Source organism: Brassica oleracea, chromosome C4 (genome assembly GCF_000695525.1).
Source record: "Brassica oleracea var. oleracea cultivar TO1000 chromosome C4, BOL, whole genome shotgun sequence".
NCBI lineage: Eukaryota > Viridiplantae > Streptophyta > Magnoliopsida > Brassicales > Brassicaceae > Brassica > Brassica oleracea.
The window spans coordinates 10,384,337-10,395,702 of NC_027751.1; the positions used below are offsets into that span (position 1 = coordinate 10,384,337).

The following is an 11,366-nucleotide window of genomic DNA, read 5'->3' on the forward strand; positions in this document are numbered from 1 at the left end:
TGTAAAAGTTGATGACAAAAAAAACATTGATATTTAAATGTAGAAACACAATTCCAAACGGAAACAATAAGAATTATTAGTTAAATACATAAGTTGCATAATAGAAAAACCATAAACAAAAAGAAGAAGATTATTTAAGGCTTCTTTAACAAATAGCATTTTATCTTTTTCATCATATCATCATATGATGTATATATTTAGTTATGTAATAATTTTTTTTTAGAACTTTAGTCTATCAAATTTGCAATTTTAATTTGGTATTAATAAATTCGTTTCGAAAAAAAAAATCATAGAATAAGGAACGTATAATTTCATACAAAGCAATTTCCTACTCCAAATTATGAGGCTTGCTCTCGCATATTAAATAAAATTAATAGTATAACATAACAAAAGTCCTATTGAAAATGTTGGGTCCGAGTCATCCATTGCCGTTTTTCATCACAGCTATATCCACTATCAATTAATCTCGGGTTTTCGACATTTAAACTTAGAAATTCATACGACTCGTGCTCGTGAGGATAAAATAGTTGGTAGTATTAGTAAAATGAGTTGTGCTATCTAATATATTTAATTTATACACGACGCTTAGATTAGTGACGAACAAAAATAAAGTATTCATCACATTCAGATTTCATAGGTTGCGTAACTCGACCTACATAAGTATTATAATTATACGATGTGAACTTGGGGAAACATATGTGGCTAACGTGAAACGTGTACTTTTACCAATTACCAGAAGAACGAAAAATCCAAATATAAGCCTTTAGTCAAAAAAAAAACCAAATCTGTGTCTATCGAACTATATTCGTAAATTAAACTGCTATTACATCTTTGTTGACGTATGTGATCGATCGTATTTTGTGCGTGTCCAAAAAATAATAATGTAAATTTAAGAAAACAGCAACATATATAGAAAGTTTACGACCATCTTATCCACATTTCATTTTCATATACAAATATAACTTGCTAACTCCGTTATCGATCAGATTAATTACCATAATATGTAGGCCATGTGGTTTTGAGTTTATGAGATGCCATATTATACGCATCTATAAGTTTTTGGTAATACACGCATCTATAAGTTATACATAAGTAATACACGTTATACACAAATTTGGTATATGGATCAATCGAACGATAACAAGAAAACAAACTATACAAGAAGTAGAATATTACAAACATTATGGTGTGGCTGAGTACGACTTTAATAGAGAAAAAGGGTTTGATTGCTATGTTGCTTAAAGGGAAGAAACACATTTATGTGACCCCCTCGTTGTGCAAAAGTCGTTGTTTCATTTCAAAAGAGATTTTGACTCCTTTGTTTACAAAATACAAAGTCAAAGACTTTGTACCATAGGGAATTAGAAAAGCTTGTAAATAGCATTTAATTTATCAGGCCACCTAATTATAACGACTAGGATATATCATACATGAGCAAGTAAAGCATGTAACGTTTTTAGGAATTAGAAAAGGAAGAAGAAGAAAATAAAATGTTTGGCCATGGATTCATTTCCCAAAGCATGCACGTTCATACACTTCATGCCACTCCAGAGTTACGTATCCAAATGTACAAGGATTACTATTACAATAGTATTAGTATATATGGCCGTTTAATGAAAACGTGTTCACACACAATCACATTATGTGAGTTACTTTAGAGTGATTAAGTACTAATCATATGTATGTATTGTCAATCATGACACAAGATATTCAATTATCATGGACAACAAATATGAAAAATAAAAAAAAAAATTCTACGATGTTGCTACACGCACACGTTAATGACTTATCGCATGGGTTTGGACGCTTTGTAGGTAAGTCAAGGTTTTCGTTCTTATCGTCTGTCCACGTTTTTATAAGCTATTTTAGATTATTTATATTGCAGTTTATAAAACATATTTTAGAGCTTATAATGTAGAAATTAAAGTCATTGATCCATGTAACCATAAGTATTCTGCAGTTTTTTTTATGATTCAGTTAAATTGTTTTTATAACCATCAAAGGGGCAATTTGTTTAAAACCAAAATGGAATTAATAATTAAGAATATAGCTAGGATGATTTCTTGTTCCACTTTTGATACAGATTCTTCTCGAGGGATTCAAGTCAAGCATTACAATACAAAGTTGCTTTCCAAATGATGAACCCTACTTTTGACAGATTGCTTCTCTCTATAACTCACACTAAAATACAATATATGGTACTGATATTTATTGGATTTATTGATTGAAGAAGCTTTAAATCTTTGGTAAGAGTAATATTTATTACAATCAAGCAGCGAGTACCAGAACTTTGATGGTTCCTTGGCTATTCGCAGTCAGCATCGTGGGACTATCGCTCTTCCAGCAAACCGCACTAATAAAGTATGAACCCGCCTCTTCCTCTGCTTCCTCCATGTCTAGTGATCCAAACCTATGCGATGTCACAGGTTTCGTGATCTCCTACAATCCCACATCCACCAAATACTTGAGCAACGAGAGATTCAACATGTATAAATGATAAATGGAGGCAGAGGTTTGAGATTTTGTGAAACCTTGTGATATACATATACTTCATTTGTCTCGCTTCCGCAGGCGAGATACTCGCTGTTCACTGTGAGACCCACAAAGTTCTTCTCGTTAGTGTGTCCTCTGAATGTCCGAACCTGAAAAAGAGAGTAAACATTGAACAACATAGCCAAGACTTGTTTCTTTGTATACAATCCGGGAAGTAATCTTACTGGCAAATTGTCCTTGACATCCCATAAGCGTAGTGTGCTATCAGTAGATGCAGACGCGAGCTCGTTGTTGGACAAAAACTTCACATAGGAGACCGCTTTCTTGTGTCCACTGAAGACATGAAGTGGCTGGCTTATGTTTCTTAAATCGTAATAATGGATGTGATGATCAGCTGATCCAACCTGCAATAAGTCAACAGGCTTAGTGTAAAGCTGATCATGAGAGGGTAGCTCAAACATGAATAGGGAATCAATGTGAGATGCAACGTTGGTGAGGTCATGAAAATATATACCGCAATGAAGTTGCTTGAGCCAGGATTGTACTTGACACAACAGATGTTTGCTTTCATATCAATATTAAGCACGCTTGCTTCCTGCTTTGTGCACCAAACTTTAACCTGGTTCAAACACAGATCATTGCACAGTGTACTAATGTGCTCTTCATACTCCAGATACATTGCACAGATTCAACATACCTTACAATCGTCACTACCAGATACAAGCATAGATGGTTCTGTTCGCGAAAAGTCAACGCTCCAGGCACGCTTTTCGTGCTCTTCATACTCCATAAGACTCTGTCACCAGTTGTTTAAATAAAAATTTAGATACATTGCACAGTATCTTAAAGGTGCGACGGTGGATAAGTAGGGCAAAGTAATCACCTGTCTAGTAGTTACATCCCACACCGTTACTATTCCTTCGTAATCACTGCTCGCTATATGATTTTTCTCATGCTTATTCCAACTCAAACAACTAAGTTTGGAGCGAGTTGACATCTCCACAATCGGACACTGTATATCTGCCGGTTCATTTACAACCTGAAAAATATGCACAACCATCTTCAACAAATCCAGAGAGTCCATTATATAGACGGAGTACTAAATCTAACAATGTGGTAATATTTGGACATACATTATTCTATGTAATATTAAGAAAACAAAGTGTAAATGGCTAATCATAAATCACAATTAGAATTTCTTCAACAAATGCTACATTTTAGTTTCTACTGTAAAGTATTCCAACAATTGAGATGCATGATCCGTTTCACAAGAGCATAACTCTAAAAAAGATGATTCAATTGGTATGTAAATGAACTTACCGAAGAGAAGTCGAAAACCTTTATACATCTCGAAACACCAGCAGTTGCAAACAGTTCATCATCACGATCAAACTCTATGCTGAAAAGAAACAGCCCCTCTTTTTTAGTAAGCTCAAAAAGATGGTCACTCAGTTCAGGGAAAAGCATAAACACACATAAACTACGGAAACTCCATAAATCAATACTCATAGAGAGAGCAAGATAATGGAGCCACAGGGGCAAGAAATATGATTTGTCCTTTACTGAAAAAGAGACGCGTTCAGAAAAAGACAGCAAAACAGTTTAAGAAAAGGAGAGCATAGTGTTCTATCTGTTAAAAAATTCTTCTTAAGTGACTCGCCGACAGCACAAAACCTTGTCCCTGCCATGTTAACAGTTTCTTCTTCTAACCATTCTCTGGCTTAGAATTTACACAGCAATGGATCCCATAGCAAGTAATTGCGTCAATCCATACATTAAACAAAACTTGATTACATAAGAGGCAATTTTTGATATTATTTAGACACTAAGTCGGAAGATATTCTTTCAATAGTTACACTATCTGTCATCTGATATAGGAGAAAGAACTCACCTTGATACAATGTTAGCTGAATGAAATATATCCCCATGCCGAATTTCCGCTATAACTCTCAGACGACTGTAAATAAAAGAGTGGAATCAAAATTCAGATGGTTTAAAACATCTCTGACGCACAAGTGCAACCAATTAGAAAAGGGACATTCACTAATCAAAACCTGTAGCGAGTAAAGGTAGTGAGCACAGATTGAAAATCTGCAAGGCCGTAGCTGTAGCCTTCCCTACGCACTACACTATTATCACTTTCTTGATTACTATGTGGTTGGTCTACCAACTGACGCCTCTTCTGGAGGTAACACTCTTGTAGATCGCTGAACTACAAGCCAAGACACTCAAAACGAAATTAGCCAATCAACAAGACATTTTCAAGATGTTGAGCAGACAAGAAAGAACAAACCTGAGCATGGATCCGTTTCTTCCTGGCCATTGAGACAGATGATTGATTCAAACTCTGGGAATCTGATCCACTCTGTGCATCCTTTTTCGATATCCCGTGAGAGCTTCCTTGTGCCTTTCCCTCTACCTTTTTGTTTTGAAAATTGGCTGGTGGATTCCCTCCTCTTATGCTCAGAGAATTGGAGTTGAAGCCGGTGTGACTCTTCTCAGGCGGCCAAGCATTTCGTGTGCTTGGATCATCTCCGAGCATCCGCAGCTTCACAGAGTACCTATCCCGAGCTCGGTATAAATCTATTCTATGTCTCTCAACTGCATTTATGTCCTCTTTAATATACTGAAGATCAGTTTGCACCTACAACAACAACGGGAGAACCTCTTTGAATCTAAAATAACAAGTTTGAAGCGCAACAGGGCAGCTATTAATAGGTAAACCAGATGCTACTCCAGAATCCAAGACAAACCAACCTCATTAAGTTCATCAACTTTCTGCTTCCTCAGACAATGCAAAAAGTCCAAGAGTATCTGCATGTTCCTCTCAGCTTCTTCCTGTTCCATTTTCCTCTTCTTTTCGGCGAGAAGCGTCAGCAGATTATCAACCTCTTTAATTGACACATCACAACCCTGTCTAAGGAAGAAAGCAAAAGGTCAAAATTTGATTTAAAAAAAAAAAAAAGAGACTTTTAGACAGAGAATTGGTTTTACTCCAAATAATTAATCTGAATAAACCAACTAAAAGAGGAAGAGTGAAATACAAAGGCTTGTCAAGAACCGACCCGTTGTAATGCGTCCCGAAACTGATCCAAAGGCGATGCCGTTTTCGACACATGCCGAGCTGAAGTTTTCTTCAACAGCTACACAGACAGTACAAAGTAAGTCATACAATAAGCTGCACATTTCACACATAGATAGTTTCAATCTACAACAGTTTATTTCGATATTCAAGAAATTGCTAGCAGGGCTTTCTAGAGGATTATTGTTTAGGCGGACGCATAAATTTAAAAAAATCATTCTAGAATAATTGTTTTACTTAGACCCGATTTGACGACTAGACGAAGCCTATACGGATTTTTAGAACATTAGATTCTTTAACCAAGTTTCTGTTACAAGTTCAACAAAACAACACTTCTATGAGTCTAGGCAAGATTAGAAAGAGAGACCTTATCGAGTAAGAAATTAGGGTAAAGCTGCTTATTTGTGAGGTGCTGGCTACAACAGGGACAATCGCTCTTGTTCTTAAGGTGCGTGATGATGCACATGTAGCAGAAGCTGTGTCCACACGCCGTGAGGAAAGCGTCCTTTATAACCTGCATACAAATCGGACAGAGCAAGTCCTTATCCAGATCCGGAGCTCCAATCTCCAAACCACCGCTTCCTCCTTCGTCGTTTTCGTGGCGGCGGTTGGGGCCTTCTCCGATGGAGGAGGTTCTCGGATCGGGTTTCACAGCCGGAACTAGCGGATCCTTCCTAATCTCTTCCATAATTCGTTTCCTTTTTGCTCTCAATTTTTTTTTTTTTTTAATTTGTTTGGGTGGGGGGAGTGGTGGGTATGGCGGATATGAGGAGGAGTGAGGTGGGGTCGACGGTGGCTCTTTTCTGAGGATGCAAAACATACACGTTGCTGTCGACGCGCTAGCTTCCGCGCGTGTGGCTGTCGTTTTTAGTTGTTATAAAATCTTCGGAACGACGCCGCTTGAGCTTATGAATGTGTTTTCCATCGTCAATATTAGTTTAATCCTCAAAATAAACATTGACGATAAATCGAGGGCCCAAAATGAAATGTTATGACGTGGCGTATCACTATTGGATGCAAGGAACAGGTGACCGTCATAAAATCTTCGGAACGACGCCGTTTGATCTTTTTGTCTATAGCAAAAGATTAGTTTAAATCCCCGAAATAAACTTTTACGATAAACCGAGGTCCTAAAATGAAATATTATGAAACTTTTAAGACGTGGCGTCTCTCCATTGGATGCAAGTTGACAACAACTATAATCGCGTGCGAGATATAATCCATCTATCTCACCTGCTGCTTGCATCCTCTCTTCTTCGTCCACCGTCGTCAAGCTGCTAAACGATGGCTATGGCGGCGTCTATCCTCCAAGCTTCTTCGCTTTCGGTGAATATCAACAGTAAGCTTTCTCCTCCCTATTATTCATCTTAGTTTCCCCCTTTCTCCCCTTCAAATTTCGTAGTTAACCTAATCGAGGGACTGAGAAACTCTGTGTTGATTGAACATTTTTACATGGTGATTTCTGTAGAAAACGTGCGGATTCGCAGCTCAGGGATGGTCGGAGGAATCGAAAGGCAACATAGAGTCTCCTCGTTAAGTGCTGTGGGGATGGGATTGGACAGTCGAAAGCGATCTCTTTTGATATGCAACTCCGCCGCTGTAAGACATCTCGACAATCACACGTGTCTTTTGATTCGGATTGTGGCGTTATCTAAGTGTTTTGGTTGCTTGTTATGAATGATGTGTGTCGTTAGTTATCATCAAACTGACAATCTTCTTCTTCTTCTTTTGTTAACTCTCTTGCAGAACGCGAAGTGCAGTGAAAGTCAAGGTCAAACACAGACCGTTACTCGGGAGTCTCCGACAATAACACAAGCTCCTGTCCACTGTAAGCCATTGTTTCCTCTCTCTGCTTCTTTTGTTTTGTTATAATGGCAGCAGAGACTTTGTCCCCTAGATTGAGGGATAGTGGGAAGATTCGAATGCATTATCCAAATTATGAATTGAGACTTTTCACATCTCTTAGGGAATGTACAATTCAGTATACTTGTTTATCTTATCATCTGAGCTAGTTTGAAAGAGGAGTTGTTGTTTATCGAATTTCCCCTAGATTGAGGGATAGTAGGAAGCTTATCTTCTCATTTAAACTTAGTTTGAAAAGAGGAGTCTTGGTTTTGTTGAATTTTCAGCTAAGGAGAAATCACCAAGCCTGGATGATGGAGGAGACGGGTTCCCACCGCGAGATGATGGAGATGGAGGTGGAGGAGGAGGGGGTGGTGGCAACTGGTCTGGTGGCTTCTTCTTCTTTGGTTTTCTCGCTTTCTTGGGTTTATTGAAGGATAAAGAGGGAGAGGAGGATTATCGAGGGAGCAGAAGACGATGATCATTGATGTGTATGCTTCATTGGATTAGTGTTCTTTTTGCTGCATACGACTTAAGAATCACATTTGCTTATCTTAGATCTGAAACATACATGGTCTCGTTTTGTATCTGTTTCGTTGAGAGGTTTACTGCATATGATATTGATATGTATTGTATGTCTCTTGTACCCAAGAGATGGTCCATATTTAAGCTTTTTTAAACTTATATGATACTTCTTTGCAACAATTCACTCAAAATTACCTCCTCTGAAATAGTGTTTTGATACCTGTATGCAACAACAACTCACACCAAAGGGCAAAAGTGGCCATTCTCTTTGTTTGAAACAACAGTTGACACAGATTAACTATTTATACGTAAACTCATGGTTCAACTGGCATTACTCATGACTAGAGCACCAAAAGTCAGATATTGATGCTAGAGAAGTCCTCATAAAGCGATCAAATGTTGGGCTAAAAGAAGACAGAAGGTAATCAAATAAACTCAGCCCAGTAAGAGATTACTTGTGGCCCATTAGTGGGCTATGTGCAAAAGTGCAGCCTATCCACCCCAAAGTTGCAGCGAGGAATTTGGCAATGGTGTGGCAGTGAATCATAATTCAACCAAGTCTTAACGCTGATGTGGACCGAATTATAAAGCCACTTGGCCTGTTCCAGCTTCTATCGAGTTCTGTTTCCAATATGTTTCCATTGAAAGTATCATATTGATAGTTTGCTTATTTAACATGGTGCAGGCGTTTGCTTGTAAACTTTGAAAACATATTATTTGGTAGATTTGCCTTTACAGCAAATTAAAATGAATATTTTTATAATTTTATTGCGAGGGATAGAAATATAAAAGTAAAGGGATCTGTACCAGAAAAGTGAGAGAACTCTTCTTGACGTTAAAGCCTTTCAAACGGTCAAACCGGTCTAACAAACCGCGTCAAAACCCACGTGCACGTATGAAGTGGACGTTACCACAGACAATCGCTACGTTTCTGCTTCCGTGGCACAATACTGATGGGTCAGAAACTCAGTATCATTGCTCTTACACTTCTGCCAATACCATTGCGCATAAGATTTTCCACACGATGCAATAGATTTCTCGTGCTCGAATCTATTTTTTGGACCATTTAACCCCCGTGTATCTATCTTTGTTTTCTTCCTCTAGTGTACGAGTGAAGACTTTGGCTTCTCCCACTACACAATTGGAAACCTTGGTCTCAAAGACTCTGTTTCTTTTCTCAAGGGTGTTTCTTTTCTCCTTTTTTAATTTTCATTTTTCAAGTTGTTTCGGAATTTTCTAAAGCCAGTTTGTCGCTTATATAAAGTCAGTTTAGGACACCAAAACATTAAATTGGATCCATTTATTTCCAATAAAACACCAAATAATAATTTTATCAAATTTGGTGTTTTGTTTGTGTAACATTATTAATCACACCAGATATTTAAATAATATATTATATTATTTTTATTAACTATAAATATATTAATATTATTAATTTTTTATAGAAATTATAGCTAAAAATAAATATATCATGCTATTTTGTATTTTGTATGTTTACATTACTAAACATTAAAATACTATTTTTATTCTCACATTAATAAACATCAAATTTTATCAAATAAATATAAATATGATAAAATATTATTAGTCAATTACAAATAATTAATCTATTAAAACTGATGACAAAAAAAATCTATTAAAACTAAAAAAAATAATATATAATTTTGTTTTGATGTATAATTTAGTGTTGTTACAGATGAAAAAATAAAATTTAATATCAAAACACCAATTTTGACGTTATTTCAACACTAAATGTGGTATTATTTTTAGATTTGTCCTAAGACTACGTAAAATGTATCTTGTTATTTTAAAAATTTATAAAAAACTATAAAAGAAATAAGATTTATCCCAATATATTTTTTTGCAAAAAAAAAGAGTATTCATCTAAATATAGAATGAAAATAAGAAAAAAAAAAACTATTTGTTTTGAAATATAAGGAAAACAGTAATTATTTTAAAAAAAAATAGAGATACATTGAAATAGTTTCATCTCTAAAAGTTACTACAAAAAAAATAAAATGGGTTGGAAATGTTCTAATCTGTTTTTCTAATCGTGAATTTAGATATGGTTAAGACTTAGGATTGCTTTTAAAACAGTAACTAGATTATGACCCGTCTTTAAAAGGGCGGGTATATTTTTTATTTTACAATTTTTAAAAATTTATTTTTTTTATGTGTGTTTTATTTTTTTTATGTGTGTTTTAATTATATTTATGTTTTTTTGTATAATATTTTTCTCAAATGATATAAGAGATTTTAATAATTGTATTAAAATAATTAGATCACACTTATATCAATAGGTCATGTTCATGTTTTAGCCTAATAGATCCTTGTGTGATTCTCAACCTATAGTCTACGCTTGTTCTTTGTCCAATTAAAAAAATTGAAAAAGAAGGAATACCGCAGAGTCCTCTTGGTAGCTTCTGCCAAACTGTATTAATGTGTTATTTTACCCAATTGCTTCATGTCCTTGTTACTTTGAAACTGAAATTTACCATAAAAATAGGGATAAAGGAAAGTTTGGAAACCCAAACCATAGTAAAATTGAATTTTACTACTTGAATCTGAATCAAATTATAAATAATTTAATCAAAAAATTCAAGGGATTATTGAAGTAATAAAAAAAGAAAGGATTTTACATTTTAAATTGAACCAAATAAAAATAATTAAAGTAATCGGATCAATTAAATTCAAATATATGGTATTCAAAGTAAATATGTAAATATATGAAAGCTACAGTGTTAAATAAAATTAGTTATTTTGTTTTCTAATTTTTTGACCATACCCAATTTGATCTCACATAAAATCAGTATTTTCTTAAACTCAAAAACATACAACTTGAATAACTTTAACCGAATTGAATGGAATTATTGAAATAATAATAATAAAAAATGATTTTACATTAATGGAATTAGCATGGGTGGTTCCTACATTTGAAATAAACTGATCCAGACTTCAACCTGCATATTAGCGCACCTTTGTGTGGCAGCCACTACCGTTTGGAGAATACACTACACGTTCGGGTTACTTCTCAGCATCGATAAAGCCGTCTAGCACAACAATTCCACCTGACCCATTCAACTGGATAAAAAATATATGGTCAAAAGCTTGTTCACCAAAAATGAAAATCTTTCTTTGGTCTATCATACAAAGGGCCTTGCCTTTGGGAGAGAACCTATAACAGAGAGGTATGACATCATGAACACTCTGTTAGCGATGCAATGAAATGGAAACCGCAATGCATACCTTCTTTCAATGCCTCTTTGCGCAAGAAGTTTGAAATCATGTTCCCCTCAAACAAGTAATTCACCTAGCTACAGAGAAAAGTTTCAAGGAAGCAATGGTAGCCTTCAAACATGTGATATGTCTCCCACCAACACGAATCACGAATACAATACTCCCATAGATTTGTTGGGCACTTTGG

General features: G+C 35.5%; 2 protein-coding genes across 3 annotated transcripts; one reads left to right on the forward strand and one right to left on the reverse strand.

Annotated features, from left to right (window-relative positions):
• Positions 1–2,028: 2,028 nt before the first annotated feature.
• LOC106342740 (E3 ubiquitin-protein ligase COP1) lies at positions 2,029–6,322 on the reverse strand. 2 transcript variants are annotated; one of them, XM_013781761.1, is made up of 13 exons: positions 5,943–6,322; positions 5,559–5,636; positions 5,251–5,406; positions 4,787–5,137; positions 4,548–4,705; positions 4,385–4,450; positions 3,814–3,892; positions 3,377–3,532; positions 3,191–3,289; positions 3,008–3,112; positions 2,718–2,897; positions 2,532–2,642; positions 2,029–2,439 (listed from the first exon to the last, which is right to left on the reverse strand). In XM_013781761.1, exons 1-13 carry the CDS (start codon positions 6,261–6,263, stop codon positions 2,269–2,271), a joined length of 2,031 nt encoding a protein of 676 aa, XP_013637215.1. In that variant the 5' UTR covers positions 6,264–6,322; the 3' UTR covers positions 2,029–2,268. The 2 variants fall into 2 exon arrangements, with proteins under 2 accessions (XP_013637215.1, XP_013637216.1); XM_013781762.1 differs by having other exon boundaries at positions 5,251–5,410; positions 5,538–5,636; positions 5,943–6,321.
• A 438-nt stretch (positions 6,323–6,760) lies between these two features.
• LOC106339541 lies at positions 6,761–8,102 on the forward strand. The gene is made up of 4 exons (XM_013778369.1): positions 6,761–6,914; positions 7,044–7,174; positions 7,322–7,403; positions 7,705–8,102. The coding sequence occupies exons 1-4, from the start codon at positions 6,860–6,862 to the stop codon at positions 7,896–7,898; spliced, it is 462 nt and encodes a 153-aa protein (XP_013633823.1). The 5' UTR covers positions 6,761–6,859; the 3' UTR covers positions 7,899–8,102.
• The last annotated feature ends 3,264 nt before the right edge of the window (positions 8,103–11,366 follow it).

Coding starts and splice junctions, on each gene's coding strand:
- LOC106342740 (XM_013781761.1), bottom strand. CDS start 6,263: ATGGAAGAGATTAGGAAGGATCCGCTAGTTCCGGCTGTGAAACCCGAT. Junction 5,138..5,250: donor AAGTTGATGAACTTAATGAG/GTTGGTTTGTCT, acceptor TTGTTGTTGTAG/GTGCAAACTGATCTTCAGTA. Junction 2,440..2,531: donor AAGTATATGTATATCACAAG/GTTTCACAAAAT, acceptor GTGGGATTGTAG/GAGATCACGAAACCTGTGAC.
- LOC106339541 (XM_013778369.1), top strand. CDS start 6,860: ATGGCTATGGCGGCGTCTATCCTCCAAGCTTCTTCGCTTTCGGTGAAT. Junction 6,915..7,043: donor GCTTTCGGTGAATATCAACA/GTAAGCTTTCTC, acceptor TGATTTCTGTAG/AAAACGTGCGGATTCGCAGC. Junction 7,175..7,321: donor TGATATGCAACTCCGCCGCT/GTAAGACATCTC, acceptor ACTCTCTTGCAG/AACGCGAAGTGCAGTGAAAG.